At 42.3% G+C, this 15,582-nt stretch overlaps 1 protein-coding gene across 2 annotated transcripts in view; it reads left to right on the forward strand.

Moving 5' to 3' along the window:
• Nucleotides 1–12,435: 12,435 nt before the first annotated feature.
• Nucleotides 12,436–15,582, forward strand: part of SESN3 (sestrin 3) — an 85,852-nt gene continuing 82,705 nt past the window's right edge. For both annotated transcript variants that reach the window (XM_088842898.1, XM_055422916.2), the window contains exon 1: nt 12,436–12,670. In XM_088842898.1, coding sequence (XP_088699024.1) covers nt 12,593–12,670 — 78 coding nt within the window. In that variant the 5' untranslated portion in view covers nt 12,436–12,592. The remainder of the gene's footprint in view (nt 12,671–15,582) is intronic.

Here is a 15,582-nt window from a genome sequence, read left to right on the forward strand (position 1 = left end):
CAGGCCTCCCTGTCCATCACCAACTCCCGGAGTTCACTCAAACTCATGTCCATCGAGTCGGTGATGCCATCCAGCCATCTCATTCTTGGTCGTCCCCTTCTCCTCCCGCCCCCAACCTTTCCCAGCATCAGAGTCTTTTCCAGTGAGTCAACTCGTCACATGAGGTGGCCAAAGTATTGGAGTTTCAGCTTTAGCATCAGTCCTTCCAATGAACACCCAGGACTGATCTCCCTTAGAATGGACTGGTTGGATCTCCTTGCGGTACAAGGGACTCTCAAGAGTCTTCTCCAGAACCACAGTTCAAAAGCATCAATTCTTCGGCGATCAGCTTTCTTCACAGTCCAACTCTCACATCCATACATGACCACAGGAAAAACCATAGCCTTGACTAGACGGACCTTTGTTGGCAAAGTAATGTCTCTGCTTTTTAATATGCTATCTATGTTGGCCATTGCCTTAGACAATCATTAAACTGGGCCAGCAGGCATGAGGTCTGAATGAAGGATAAAAAGTAGAAAGAGAAAAAGACTTTATCTCTGAGTTTTCTTCATGGGCGGTTGCTCAGATAGACACATTAGAATCACGCTGATGTTAAACTTGGAGAGAAGCAGTTCAGATTATAGATTATTGATCTTCATTCTCCAACTGGAGGCACAAAACGTCCTAAAAATTCGAGAGCAGACTTTCTGAATGAAGCGTACATTGGAAGATTTTTTTCTACGTGCAAAAACCAAAATGGGGTTTTCTGGCTCAGTGCATTCTAGTTCTTTCTTTTGAATGTCAGACTTTCACATCCATTTGCTAATGAGAACTAAGAGTAATACTTCATATTTGTAAGTGCTTGACATGCAAGGGAAGGAAGAAGGTTTCAATCAATCTCTTTTGATTGAAAGAAACAGGCACACTCAAGTTCGCAAAATCAGTGGTGGAAGGAGATTTAGATGGGGGAGGGGTGGAGTGGAGTGGGGGTGGATCGTCACAAGGATACATGGCAGGGACCAGAACTAGAAATACCCGAGACTGAAGGCACCTCTAAGTGCCGGTGTCGGTGTCTTCACTTTCTTTGCCTCCATCCTTCTCGTCCAAGCTGCTTCCTCAACCTTTACTATCTGTTCCACCCTTCATAGTTTTAGGTTCCTTTTGGTTCATGGCATCATCTCACAATCTGACTTTGCTGCCAGCTGGCTTGGTGTTTTAGTTTCCAACTGCCGAATTTTCCAGAAAGGGAACTGATTGGCCCAGATCATCATTTTAAGCTAGTCCATCCGGATGGTTGGCCAGGTCACAGAATGGCTGTTTTCCACCCAAGTGCCTACCACTTGGTCTACTCATGTGAGACAGGGAGCAAACACATAGTACAGAGCATCTCTGTTTAGAATGAGCCCACCGAAAGGAAGATTTCCTGAGAGGAGAATCTGGATGGGCCAGGTTGAGATGAACCTCTAGTTCACCAGCAGATTACATGGAAACCAGTTCATTCATCCTCTTTGTTAGACGAGCTAGTTTCAACCAATCACAATGGGCCTGGACCATCCTTGACACAGCACGTAAGAGGAACAAGGGTAACTTCTTTCATCTCCCCTCTCCTTCAACTTTATCTCCAGTATATACACCATTTTACCTCTATGACTAACCACTTGCCTAGGGATCGTCAGATTTAAATATCAAAAACATTTGGAATTTCAGCATTTGGAGTGTCAACAAAAGGATTTTTCGAATCCCAGGATCATTCAATTGTTTTATTTTAGAGTAACATGCCAATGGGCAATAAAATATTAGAATAGAGAATAATGCATATAGTTTTTTCTACTCCTATAGCATTGATTTCAATAGTAATCCAGCTACCAGAAATGCCCACACTGTATTTGGTGGACACTGGGAGACCTAAGTCAGCAGACCTCATAGTTTGGTATCAGAGAATTATTTCAAAGAATAATTACTATCATAAATATTCTGATTGTACAATGCAAAGACAGGATTGCATAATACTATCTATAAATACTGGCATTAAGCAAACCTGGGTTCAAATCTCAAATGTCTAGTAATAACTCTGACCAAACTTTTAATACCTATAAATTGTTTGTAAAAATGAAGATAATAATAGCTATTCATAGGCATTTTGTAAATATTAGGTAAGATAATGTATAAAGGATATTGTGAAATGACTGGTACACAGTAACAGTAAATGGTAGTGGTTGCTTCTATTACTCTATCTATTATGATTATAGTATCATTACAATGGGTGTTGTGGGGATTAGAGAATATAGATTAGAGATAGGAGGATTACTTTCAAATGCCTGAGAGTCTTAAGAGAGAGAAAATAGATGTACCTCTTAGAAATGGTGCCTACATTTAACTTGCACATACACGGATGGAACTCAGCATGGTGGTGGGCTAAGTGAGAAATATCAAGCGTGAAATGATGTTAAATGTTATTCTTTAATTAGGAAAAAGAAGTTAAATAAGGATAGTGCCTCATAAAAAAGAAAGGAGGCTTGCTCCCAGTATTAAAGTTTGTTTGAAAGTCAGTTGTTATTCGCTCAGTCATGTCCGACTTTTTGCGACCCCATGTAGTGTAGCCCACCAGGCTCCTCTGTCCATGGGATTCTCCGGGCAAGAATACTAGAGTGGGTTGCCATTCCCTTCTCCAGGGGATCTTCCTGACCCAGGGATCAAACCTGGGTCTCCCACCGGGTCTCCTGCATGCAGGCAGATTCTTTACCATCTGAGCCACCAGGGAAGCCCAAAGTTTGTTTACTGTAATGTAAAAACTCAGGATTAATAGGAGTTTTATAATTGTAACAGGAACTATATTAAAAGAGGAACTGAAACATTAAGATGTGAGTTGCAGATGGAAAGGACCTACTGGCTGGCATACAGGGCAGTCACTGTCATAAACTGTGGACAGTCCACTACTTGGGCTTACATTTTACTTCCTCAGGGAAGCCTGGATTATGTTAGATTCCCCTGCTGTATGTTTCCTTCCTGTGTTTTCCCTACTATAATAATCATTACAGGGACTTCCCAGGCGGTCCAGTGGTTAAGAACCCAAGCTTCTACTTCAGAGGGCACCTGTCTGATCCCTGGTTGGGAAATTAAGAGCCAACATGCCACAGACTGTGGCCAAAAATAAAAATATTAACTTATTACATATTGGCGTTACTTGTTTGAAGTCCATCTTCTCTGGCAGATTATCTGTGCTGTAAGACCCTGACTCTGATGTTCCCTAACTAGCCAAGAGCCTGGTGCTTGTACTGCACAGACACACGTTGAGCAAATGAACTCATGAACGCAGGAATGAATTTCCACCACTACCAATAAGAGGAGTACAGTTACTCAAAGGAGCTTCCTGAATTCTTTGCTAATAATTCTCTTACCCTCTGTTCTCCATTTTCTATTTATCTTCTACACCAGTGCAGAGATCATACCTTAGTCTATTAAATTGTAAACTTATCTTTTGTTATTTTTTTAATCACCAGGACTTACTACTTGCTGAGTATCCAATAAATAAATGAGTGAATAAAATAATATCTGGACAGCATGTATTTCAAAGCATACTCTTCCAAAATGCTTCTAGCTTTCCAGAATCTTATGAGACGCTATTGTGATTCCAAGCTAGCAGCTCATGTAGGAATGCCAACATTTTATCTTTGAAATTGCTGTTTGTTATTACCATTTATATAATTATTGAAAGTTGCTTCTTGCTACCAAGGCAAATTTTACATTTGCATGAAAATCATTTTACAATTTTAAGACAACTTGGGAACTTTTGATGGTAAAAATATATTTACTTTCTAGTTAACAAACTCTAATACATCCAATTATTTCATCCAACAAACTTTTTCAAGCACTTCCTCTTAGGTTCCAAGTACTTGACATACTCAGATGAATAAAGGCTCATCCTTGAAGATGCTCAAAATCTGTATGTAATTGTCACTTTCAGAAGGGATGAAAATTGAAGTGTAGGCTGTTCCCTTCTAAGGGTCCCTTCAACTATGCGTTGATTTCCTGCAAATTCTTAACAATAGAATAAATACTGTTATATGTTATCTAAGACACTTGAGTCTAAAAATGATAACTTCTCTATACTCCGATTAACAGGATCTTATTTCCAAACTCCCTTACTCTAATGTGGATTTTTGTTTCATTCACCCACTTTCCTTTTTAACACCCAGACAACTAGTGTAGTCCACAATGATCTTTCTTTAAAATACATAAAATTATTTCTCTTAGTTTCCTCACATCTATAAGAAAGATATCAAGAACTAGGGAGACTACAAATAGATTAATAAAAAAAGGAATAGACTCACAGAAGAAATAAGGGAACAAAGGAAAACCCGGGCAACTTAGGGGATTTTTTGAGACTAGATCTGCTTTTACTTTCTCCCTGCCTACTTGCAGATATTCTCCGGCTTCTCCTGTCCTAGTAATCCTGCTTGCACTAGATTATCACGGAAACTGTAAGACAAAACAAATTCACAGAATTTTAGAGCTTGAATAGGTCTTTGTGATTCTCAGATACGAATTAACCACACATTTAATGACATTTAAACCTTAGTGTCCATCACTAGCACTGGCCCCTTCCAAGGCCCTGGAAAGGCCAGAGAAGTGTGTTCACATAGTCATATTCTTAATTAAATTTTAAAAATAAGCTATTAACTATTACTGATAAGGACCACAAACTCTTTGCACTCAAGTTACTTCTTTCAAACTCTCCCTCATGCTGGAGAAATTGGGAAGCCATGGGTATTTTTGTTATTCTAGGTAAGGGGAAGTTGAGATGGAGATCCCTTTAGCTTGTGTTTAGTGGGTTATATATATAGACAGAGATAATAGTCATTTCATGTGTGGTTGTTGGTTTTGAGTTGTCCCAATGTAAGAATGGATTCTGGGAGAAGGCAATGGCACCCCACCGCAGTACTCTTGCCTGGAAAATCCCATGGACGGAGAAGCCTGGTAGGCTGCAGTCCATGGGGTCTCAAAGAGTCGGACATGACTGAGTGACTTCACTTTCACTTTTCACTTTCCTGCATTGGAGAAAGAAATGGCAACCCACTCCAGTGTTCTTGCCTGGAGAATCCCAGGGACAGGGAAGCCTGCTACCGTCTATGGGGTCGCACAGTCAGCCGCGACTGAAGCGACTTAGCAGCAGCAGCAGCAAGAATGGATTCTAGGAATAGTTCTACTGCCACCAGGTCAATTCACATGCATCATGTAACAAAGATGTAGGTTGGAAAATGTTTATGATGCATAAGTGTCCTAGGGCACTAGACTAGAGAAAAAAATGAATCATCCTTCTATTTTTTCCATAGAAGATAATATTGCAAAAATCATTCTCATATGAAAAGGAAATCAAAATATACAGCCGAAAATATGTAGGGGGAAAAATAATATAGGGTTGTGTCAGGTAGTCGATTGATAAAGTTTTGTTATTTATTTGGATTTTGTGATGTTTATAGTATTTTCAGCTTTTTAAAGTTTATTGATTCCATTTATTGATTTTAAATAAGTATTCACTTTCATAAATAATTTTTCACCCATAGTTTCAAATTTTTTTCTTAAGGAAGGTCTCCATATTACATAAGCTTCAATTTTCCTACAATCTGGATTGGCCCTGACCCCACTTAATGACCCTTCCACATTTAACAGATAAGGAAGCTGAAGCCCAAAATCACTTAGTTTACAGCACTACTGAACTAAACCTTAGGTCTTCTGACTTTCTGTCCATTGCTACGTCTGCAACACTACGTTACCTTACTTTTGAGAAGTACGTTGAAAATCAAAGATCTTCACAGAAAAACAAAGAAGAAAATAAAAAAGATCTCCTGACCACAGTATATAATAAGAGTAAATATTCATATAGCATTTTATATGCTAGACATTGTCTTACAGTGCTTTGCATACAACTCATTTACTCCTCAAAACAGCTGTCTATATCTAAGCCAATATTAATATCTTCTTTTTAGATGACAAAGACTGAGACACAGAAAAGTTAGGTAACTAGACCAATGTCAGAGCATAACATCCTTTGTATTGCGGCAACTAGCAGCAAACATTTTTTGAGGGCTTGCAAGGTTCTAGTCGCTTCCTGAACACTACAGTGCATTGTCTCATTCAATCTTCACAATCAGCCTTTGAGAAAGAACCATTATCACTCAGTCTCACAGATAAGAAAACTGAAGCTTAGAGGCAGTAAGTGACTTGCCCAAGGTCATATATCTAGTAAGGGGCCCGTCAGCGCTCAAATCCATATCTGACTCCAGAGCCCAGGCTCTTAATCCCCACACGATAATGCTTATCGAAGAAACACTCTCGTGGTCCTCCTACTATTGTCACGTTCCCCTTGGTCCCTTTCTCCTAAAGCTACAATTTGAATGGGAATTTAGACAGAGTTAGAATAAGGAGTGAGGTTACCAGTGTAAAGGACATAATAGTCCCTTCTTAGACAACTGTCCTTCCCCTTGTGTGTATACACACACATACACACGTATGTGTCAGAGTACCAGATGTGTATACACACACACACACATACACGTATGTGTCAGATTACCAGATATGTATACACACACACATATGTGTCAGAGTACCAGAGTATTCTTTTTTTAATTTATTTTTAATTGATGTATAATTGATATACATATCATGATATACTTTTTGTGAATTTTCATATTTGATATTATTTATTTTCACTAAAAGTATTCCCACAAATATCCAATTATATACTTTTGACTGAACAGACTGTTATGCATACAAATGTTAAAATATTATACAACCATTATTCTGTTTTTTTTAAAAATCCACTATGTTGAGACATAACTTATACACAGTTAACTGCATAATAAAGCTGTACAGTTTATTGCCTTTTGACAGTTATGTACACCCGTGAAAGTATTAGCACAATCAAGATACATACCATTTCCACCACCAACAAAAGATTCCTCAGGCCACTTTGCAATCCATCCCTTATTTACTATCACCCAGGCAACTGCATATCATGATATTCTTTACATTGGATCCTTTTCCTCAACTTTTGCTATAGCCAAGAGATGACAAGTTTCTTTTTAACTCATATTCTATGATAAAGTTAAGAGGATCAGTCAGCAGATCAGTAATTTGAGTGCCAGAGAAAGTTTAGAGATAGCAAATCCTTACAAAGGTCAAGAAGATAATGTAGATAAAGTGGCAAAATGGAACCCCAGAAGAGTGACAGAAATGTTGGTAAACTAGAAAATGCATGTCCAAACACAGATAACAGGTACTGGGTTCCAGCAGATGGTGGCCATATACCAGTATACATCCAGTGTAACCAGATCTAATCGTTTTTCAAGAGACACCAGAAATCTAAACTTGCCGGCGGGTGGGGGTGCAGGTGGCGGCAAAAATCTCCTACAAGTATTTTTAAGTAATTCAATGTTAAAAAGGACTGTGCTGGCTAACATTTGCAGGCCAAACAATGACAAATCCACATCTATAGGCCTCTCCTTTGCAGTCTGCTTTCTACAGGGTTTAATGCAGGAAGCTCTGGAAGGGGAAGTTAGAAGAGAAAGCTGCCAGAAATCTGCTCTTGATGGACTATTTGTTCTTTGGAAAACGAGCTTCGGTAAGAATAATTTTGCTGGTGGAGGTGGGCGATGGAGAGGGTAGAAAGGGAAGGGGCACTCAAGCAGTGCCACTTTTGGATCACATCTTCTTAATTCCTCCTTCGAAGTAGTACTGGTCTTGGGCCCTAGGAAAAATTAGCAGGAATCTAATTAACAGCTCAAAGGGAGCAATTAATTTACCATTGTGTGAAGTGTAAATTCCTTTGTGCACAAAACAAATTACAGTATTTGCAAATTTGTAAATAATGCAGTACTTGCCCTGCAATCCAAGGCTTTGGGTACCCCCAGGGGAAAGACAAAGAAGTCTGAGAAGGCAAAATATTAGAAAATGACCTATTGTCTCCAGAACTGGAATTTTAAAAATATCTTCAGTAATTTATTTTTTCAATTGAATCCTTATTTAGGAACTATAAAGGGGCCCAGTTCTTAGGTCATTAGAATGAGAATATCTAGACAAGTAAACAATTTCGAGTCCAAAAGTCACAGCATGTTATTAACACAGTATCTTCTTTCAAAAGTGCTGAACATAAAAATGTGCCCAACCCTCTATCCCTATCCCCTTGGTTTGTGGTAAGAACTTTCATTTTATAAGAGAGATAGCAAGGCTCAGTTATGATCATGATGTTCAGTGTCAAGGAGGACCTGGTGACAGGTAAGGACATGAACCCAATCTCTGCTTTGCAGCAATAGTCATTTTGAACCATTCAATTCACAGATATGTGTTGGGATCCTTTTGTAAGATCCTGTAGCTATTATTAGAGATTAAAAAGAGATGCCCTAGACTTACAGTATATTGAGGAAAGTCAGAGTGAAAACTCCTTATTTTCTCCAAGATTTTTAAGGCATTTCTCTTAAAATGGGTTGAATTAGGAGCTGGGAGTAAATAAGTGAATGCAGTCCATTCCCTGCCCTTCAGGGGTTCACAGTCTAATGAGAAAATAGAATCTGAACCAGTCATATCAGTATTGAGTTCGATGCTAAGGAAGAAGTATAGGAAAGGAAGCTTTGACAGATGCTTAATCTACCAAGAGATCTCTCCCCTCTGTGCTTATTCATTGAGTGTATGTGTGTGTGCTCAGTTGTGTCCAACTCTTCAGGACCCATGGACTGTAGCCCACCAGGCTCCTCTATCTATGGGATTTCCCAGGCAAGAATACTGGAGTGTGTTGATTGCCATTTTCTTCTCCAGGGGATCTCCCTGACCCGGAGATTGAACCTGTGTCTCCCCCACTGGCAGGCAGGTTCTTTACCACTGAGCCACCTGGGAAGCCCTCTTATGATGAGTTGAGTGCAAACTGGTTAAATCTTTTCACAAAACTTTTTAGTAAATTATATCAAGAGTCTTAAAACATATTCACATCCTTCTGGTTAGAAATTTCCTATCTAGGAATCAAAGATGCTGCCAGAAACTTACATATAAGGAAGCTTATCAGAGTATTATTTATAATCACGAGAAACTGGAAATAATCTACATGTTCCATAATGGAGTAATGGTTAAATAATTTATCCATCCAAGCCATGTGATTTTATGTACGACTAGGGGGAAAAAAAGGTCACACTTGAAAAAATAGTTCAAAACAAGCAAAAATTATTTTTAAACGGTGTAAAATGTTTAACAAAGTATCATTCTCAATTTATAATTAAAAACTTAAAAAGGAGTGCTCAACATTGGTTGTTAATTTCCACTGCTGTCTTACTTTCCTGAAGTTCTTTCTTGTTTTAGACAAGCAGACAACGAAAGGGGTGGAGTTTTTCCTTGCTCTGTACAAGTTCAAAGAATGGGCTTTTGTTTCCTTCTCTCTAACTAACAATGAGGTCCAGGATTTGCAAGTCACTCATTTTCTAAGTCACAGTCTCCTAGTATACAGGCTGGCTGGGAAAGAAAAAGAGGCCAGGTGAGGGATGGAAAAGAAAGGAAGAGTCTAGAAGCTGAACATTACCAGGAGAGGGGAGAAGAAGGATGAGGGAATTGAGGGTGTGAGAAACCGGATGGAGGAAAGGATGGCCATTGTGTGTTGAGAATGGGTTACTGGATTGGAAAGTTCAGAGGTGGGACACAAGCGCATATATTGTGGCTCAACAGAAGAAATATTACACATACATCATGATTCAATAAGAGAAATGTTACATGGTTGACTGCCAAATAAATGACAGTGTAGACAATTAATTTTATAAAACTTTGGAGGAGAGGGACATGCATCATTTGGTCACATACATGTACATGACCATGGTTCAACGAAGAGATTCTTCTAAAACCTCCTTTTAGCAAGGTTTGTTAGAAGGTATAATTGTATGAGGCTGGCCTCTCTGGGCCTTCCTCTCGGGGTTATTGAAGAACTTAAGGGACTTCGCTGTGAAAGAATTTTAGCTATTAAATAAAAGGAAAGGATATAAAAAGTATATAAGAAAATAATCTGAAGCTAAACTATTATTTGAGAAAATTCAATCTCTGCACAAAAATTCATTTCATCCTTTAATTTCAACTTGCCTTTAAGCAGATTCACATAAAATCTGCTTTCCAAGCCAGGAATATAACTCAAGAAATGTACCACTAAATGGGGACACATATGTGTTTCAGTTCTTAGGACAACTGTGCCTTCCTAACTTTCTCCCTGGATTTCTTGGTTCTGCATTGGGTATATGTAAGTCATTTCTCTCTCTGCTGAATCTTCTTTTTTAGTTTCTTCTAACAGAACGTTATACACCTTCCCCATGCCATTGCTCTCCTAGGCTGTATAAACCCACACAACACCAAGAGACCTTTAGCTATCACTAGTTAAATGGATCGACACATTTACCCTACCACATCACTTAGACCCTTTGGGGGTTTTCCAGTCTATTTTAATCTATTTAAACCTGACACTGGCAGATTTCCATTTCCTTTGTTCCTGTGTAGACTTGGTTTATGCCCCTTGGTCTCTAAAAGGGACAGAGAGGGGGCAGCTGTCGAAAAATGAGGAGATTGGCAGTTTTAACCACATAATTTGGTCTAATAGCTTTGATATGCTAAACTTGCTAGCTCCTCCAAGTGTACCTTTCTGATTTTGCATCACAACACCACACTGAATCCCTAAGGCAACCAGGGTAGTTTTTTAAATTAAAAAAGAAAGGAAAGAAAAGAAAGAAATGCAAACCAGTGAAATCATTCGTGTAAATCATCTCCACAGTTTCATTCTGCCAACTGCAGGCCTTCACAGATCCTCGTACGCTAGCGACCTTTAAGAAAAGCAGAAGCCGAGAATACTGATCGCGTTCTCCTGCGCGAAAACAGGTGATGTCATAACGCACAGTCCTGTGTGATTTCAGCCAGGGCCGGGTGGGGAGCTGGGCTTCCAGTGTTCCAGTGTGCACGGCACTCGGCTCCAGTGGGCAGAGCAAGAAATCTCCGGGGCCCGGAGGACGCCGGGGAGCGCCCAGCACCAACCAGGCTCTCGCTCGGCACCTGCCTTTGTTCTCACGGGGGAGCAGGTTTCGGGGTGTCCCGCGTCGGAACCCGCCTTCGACCAGCATGAGCGCCGCTAGCCCCTCCGGAGACCTGACTCTCCCACTTGTCTGTCCCCCCCGACACCCTGCCAGCCTGAGCTTCCCCCAGTTACATCTGCTTTCTCTCCCCAGAGAGTGAACACCAAAATCCTGAATTCATTTGTAGCTTTGCAAGAAGCAGGTCTAGCCCAACAGCTTTAAATGGCAATTTGTTCTCTGAAGCTTCGTTCCCAGGCAGGGCTCCGAGCTCTGCGTTTATTTAACCAGCTACCCCGGAAGGACTTTGGGGTGAAAGACAAACCTGTCTCTTTGGCCTTTTCGAGCTGGCCAAATAAAAGAATTTTCGTTGCTGAGAGACTACGACGAGAAGGGGCTTTAGATGGAGGAGGAAACCGCTAACCCACAGGTTTTGAATCTTTTGTTTCCCTCTAACCGACTAATGGTGTAAATGTACTTAAACATCTATCCCCCACCCGCTGCCGAAGCTTTAAGTAACTGGTCTTTTGCAAAACAAGGATAAGGGATGCATAAAGTTCTTTGAGATCCTTGGCTGCCAACTGCTACAGGACTGCAGTCTTCTTTTCCAGCTAAGATTCTGGGTAAGAAAAAGCCTAACCACTGCCCTGGTGGATCGGTATGAACGCTTTAGCTCCCCCCACCCCCACCGTCTTTCTCAAGAAATCAGGAATCATTTAGTCGAGTGTTAGACCCTATAGCGAGTTCTAGCTCCCAGCTATTTATCTCATTCCCTCCCCATTTCTGCAGGGACCTAACGCAGGGGCTGTGGCTGGCCTTAGAGGAGGGGCTGGGTTTCACGGGGTTATTTGCATATAACACACACCCCTTCCTCCTATTGGCGGAGCGGCACAAACTCGGTTCCCTCCCACCCGGCTACCGAACTAACCCGCCGTCTCCCTGCAGTTCGGAGCCTCGGAGACAAACTTAACTTGCCCGGAGATTCGGGGCGTCCTAGGCTCCTGTGATTGGCCGGCGCCGCGCCCAGCCAACTACAGCCGCTCATTGGCTGCGGGCTGGCGCCGGGGGGCGTGGCCGGGGCGGCCCGGTTGGCGGGAGGGGGCGGTGCCGGGCCGCGGAGGTGGTGAAGGCGCTGAGGCGGCGGGGGCGGGGCCGCGCGGAGGCGCGGAGGCGCTGCGGCGGCGGCGGCGGCGGCGACGGCGGCGGCGGCGGCTGGTCCTGGCCGGGCGGGGGCGGGGGTCTGCGGGATGGGGGCGGGCGGGACGACGCGCCGCTGAGGAGCCGCCGCCGCCGTCTCCGCCGTCGCTCCGGCAGCCGCCGCGGGGGTCGCTGCGGGCAGCCGCCGGCTCTCCGGCCGTCGCCCCCCCCGCGTCCCGTCATCCCGCCCCGAGGAGGCTGAGGCTAGAAGCGCGGCCTGCGGGGCGTGTGAGGGGGACAGTCTGGGCCCCGCAGCGGCGCGGGCGGCCGCAGTGACAGCCCGGCCCCGGCCCCGGCCCGCCGCCGCCCGCGGTGCCCGCGCGCCCGCAGCCGAGATGAACCGCGGCGGCAGCAGCCCGTCGGCCGCCGCCAGCTACCTGCTCTGTACCAACTGCCGGAAAGTGCTGCGGAAGGTACGGGCTCGGCCCGGGGCCGGCCCCGAGGGGCGCTTCCTGCCCGCGGCGGCCGAGGGACCCCCAGAAGGGGGCCAGAGCCGCGAGCGGAGGCGCTAGCCTGCTGGGCTTTTGATTCCTGCCGGGCGGCGCTGGCCCCCGGGGCTGGGGGTTTGGGGCACGGGGGTTTGGGGGTGCTTGCAGTCCGTCTCTCCGTTCACCTAGCTACCTTGCCCCGCCCGCCCCCCCATTGCCGCTCCTCGGGCGGAGGGGTGAAGGACCTGTTCGGTCCTCCTCGCGGTGTTCTGGGTGCAAGTCGGTGTGAAATCAGAACTGGTCTGGTCCAGAGGAACCTGGCTCCTTCTCGGCTGCGCCTAACTCCTGCGGGTGTTGTTTTTGTTTATTTCGGTTTTGCTTCTGCACGCTCTACCCGAATACTCTTCTTTTTTAAAACCTTCTTTCTGATGGTCGTCTTGTGGCTCCGGGTCGATCCCGAAACTGGTAAAGCAGCTTGAACTTTATGCCCATGGGAAACGCTGTTCGACGTTACGGTTCCTCAAGCTGGGGCTGGGGGAGGTGGAGACGAGGGTGGACGTGAGTTGTCCCTTTTTAGCGCTTACCCCCGCCATCCCCCGTTACCCCCCAACCCTCGCACCCTGGTGTTGCTCCAGAAAAATCAGACGCGCAATCAGTTTATTGCTTCCCAGAGTGATTGATAGAAAGTTTACTCCAGTTTTGTTTAGCTCACTTGGCTTAATCGCTCCGTTAAGGGTTGGGGCGGGGGCGGGGGGGGGTTACAGTATGAAAAGATGTCGCTTTAGACCGAGAAAAGCTTTTAATCAGACTTTAACAGCCGCCACTGGGTTGTATTATAATTAGCTTATTCTTCTTGAGACTATTTTTACATTTCATTAAGTGGAAACAGTAGTTGAGGTGCTTCTGTTTGTCCAGTACAAATGAATTAAAATTGCTGAGCTGTGCAAATGCGTCGGGACTGAAAGGCTAAGATGAATACGGCACCGTTTTTAGTCAATTTCTTTAACTACAGTTCAATTGAGATTGTTCTTTCTATATTAAAAAAAGAAAGAAACATGTAAGTAAGCAAGCTCAAATATTTGCGCTCTTTGTCCAAAAACTGTTTTTCTTCCTCTGTGGGTCAGGCCAAGTGCCAATCAAAGTTGTTTTTCAAGCCTCTTTTCCCTGCAGTAGAGCGGCTGCTTTTTTTCCCCCCAGTTTTATTTGAGAGCATGAAGAAAGCAAAGGGATTGCATATTTAAAGTTAATCAAACAGTTAAATATGCCTTAAATTGTGTTTATCGGGTATGTTTTTCTTGAAACAGATTTTTATTAAATGTGCATGTTGAGTATGTGCAGTTATTTTTTTCCATAAACTCCCGGATCAAATTACAGTTGATACTTGCTCAGCTCATTGTAGGGCAGCTTGTGAGAAATGTAAAGGATCAGAAGTGCAGAGCAGCTTAGTTGAATGTTAACTCTTTCATTTCTGGGCCAGATGTCATCTGAACTTAGCTTTTTTAAAAATGATGATGATGATGATTTTCCAGCTTTAAAAGTGATGTTATGTCTTTAATATAAAAAAAAGTGTTTTTTTGAGACACATTTGATTAAACTCAAGCCTGGTTTAAAAAACAACTTTTTCTTTTTTAACTGAATAAGGGGGGGAAAGACCTGTATTAACTTGGAATTTTTTTTTTTTTTTAATGATTCTGGCAATTTGGTAGACTAATAAAATGTTTGGAGGTAGTATTAAGTTTCAAAGTCTGTTTTTCTTTTGAGAGAACCAAGGCTATGATCCATGACATTTTGCTACCTTTCAAGACATCTTTTTATCTTTCTGTTATGAACATCTTTTAGTCGTGTCTGACTCTTTGCAACCCAGTGAACTATACAGTCCATGGAATTCTCTAGGCGAATACTGGAGTGGGTATCCTTTTCCCTTCTCCAGGGGATCTTCCCAACCCAGGGATCGAACCGGGGTCTCTTGCATTGCAGGCAGATTCTTTAGCTTTTAAGAAATTATTTCTTTTTACCTAGAAGGGAAACATCCTCCTATTAAAAGAAAGAATATATGGAAAGTGAATATTCACCATTTTCATATCTTAAAATTGCCGTGCACATCTATGCCAGTTTCCAGTTTTTGGTAACTCCAAGGTATTTAATATTGATTCATGCAGTAGCATGAAATACCTTTAGATGGGAATGGGATTGTTTGAGCCAGTTATGACATGACTTGGCAACATTTGTAGCTTTTTAAGAGTGCCTTAAGTGCTCTTAAAAGATATCAAATGTTTAGCATTTTAAATTCTTTATCATTCTAAAAATAGCATGTAAGACTTTTCTAATAAAGAAATGGGTTTTTTTTTTATAGAAAGTATATAACTAAGCCAAAATTCATTTGTAACTCTCAAAATGGGATTCTCTGGATTTATCTTGTTTTCCACTTAATATTAAGTGTTCAGTAATAACCATGTGAGTCACAGCATTTTGAATTTTAGTTCAGTGTAGTTCATGATGGAAGAATGAAACTCATGCACACCCAGTGTGAATTACTCTGCTGTATAATCCTCACTAATGATGGGGAAAGAGTCACCTTTATTTATGTGGCATGAGGCCTTTTTGTCTAAGTGGCTTAATTTGTTGCAGTGTATTGAATTTGAGGGGGAACTTAAAAAAGAACTGGATTCTCCATCAAAGTAAATGATTTGGTTCAACCCAATATCTGAAAATTGAATTCTGTGGTTTATGAGAATCACATTTATTCTTAGAAGTACCTTTATAATTTTTATTCAGTGTCTTCCAAAAAAAGAGAAACTTCTTCAAGTATTGAATATACCTAATTTGGTAACCTTAGGTCAGTGGGAAGAATGGAGAGGTAAACCAGATAGGGAAAGAAATGAAGAAACAAAACTCTC

Source organism: Moschus berezovskii, chromosome 14 (genome assembly GCF_049115385.1).
Source record: "Moschus berezovskii isolate FMDL1 chromosome 14, NW_MosBer_1.0, whole genome shotgun sequence".
NCBI classification, from domain to species: Eukaryota; Metazoa; Chordata; class Mammalia; order Artiodactyla; family Moschidae; genus Moschus; species Moschus berezovskii.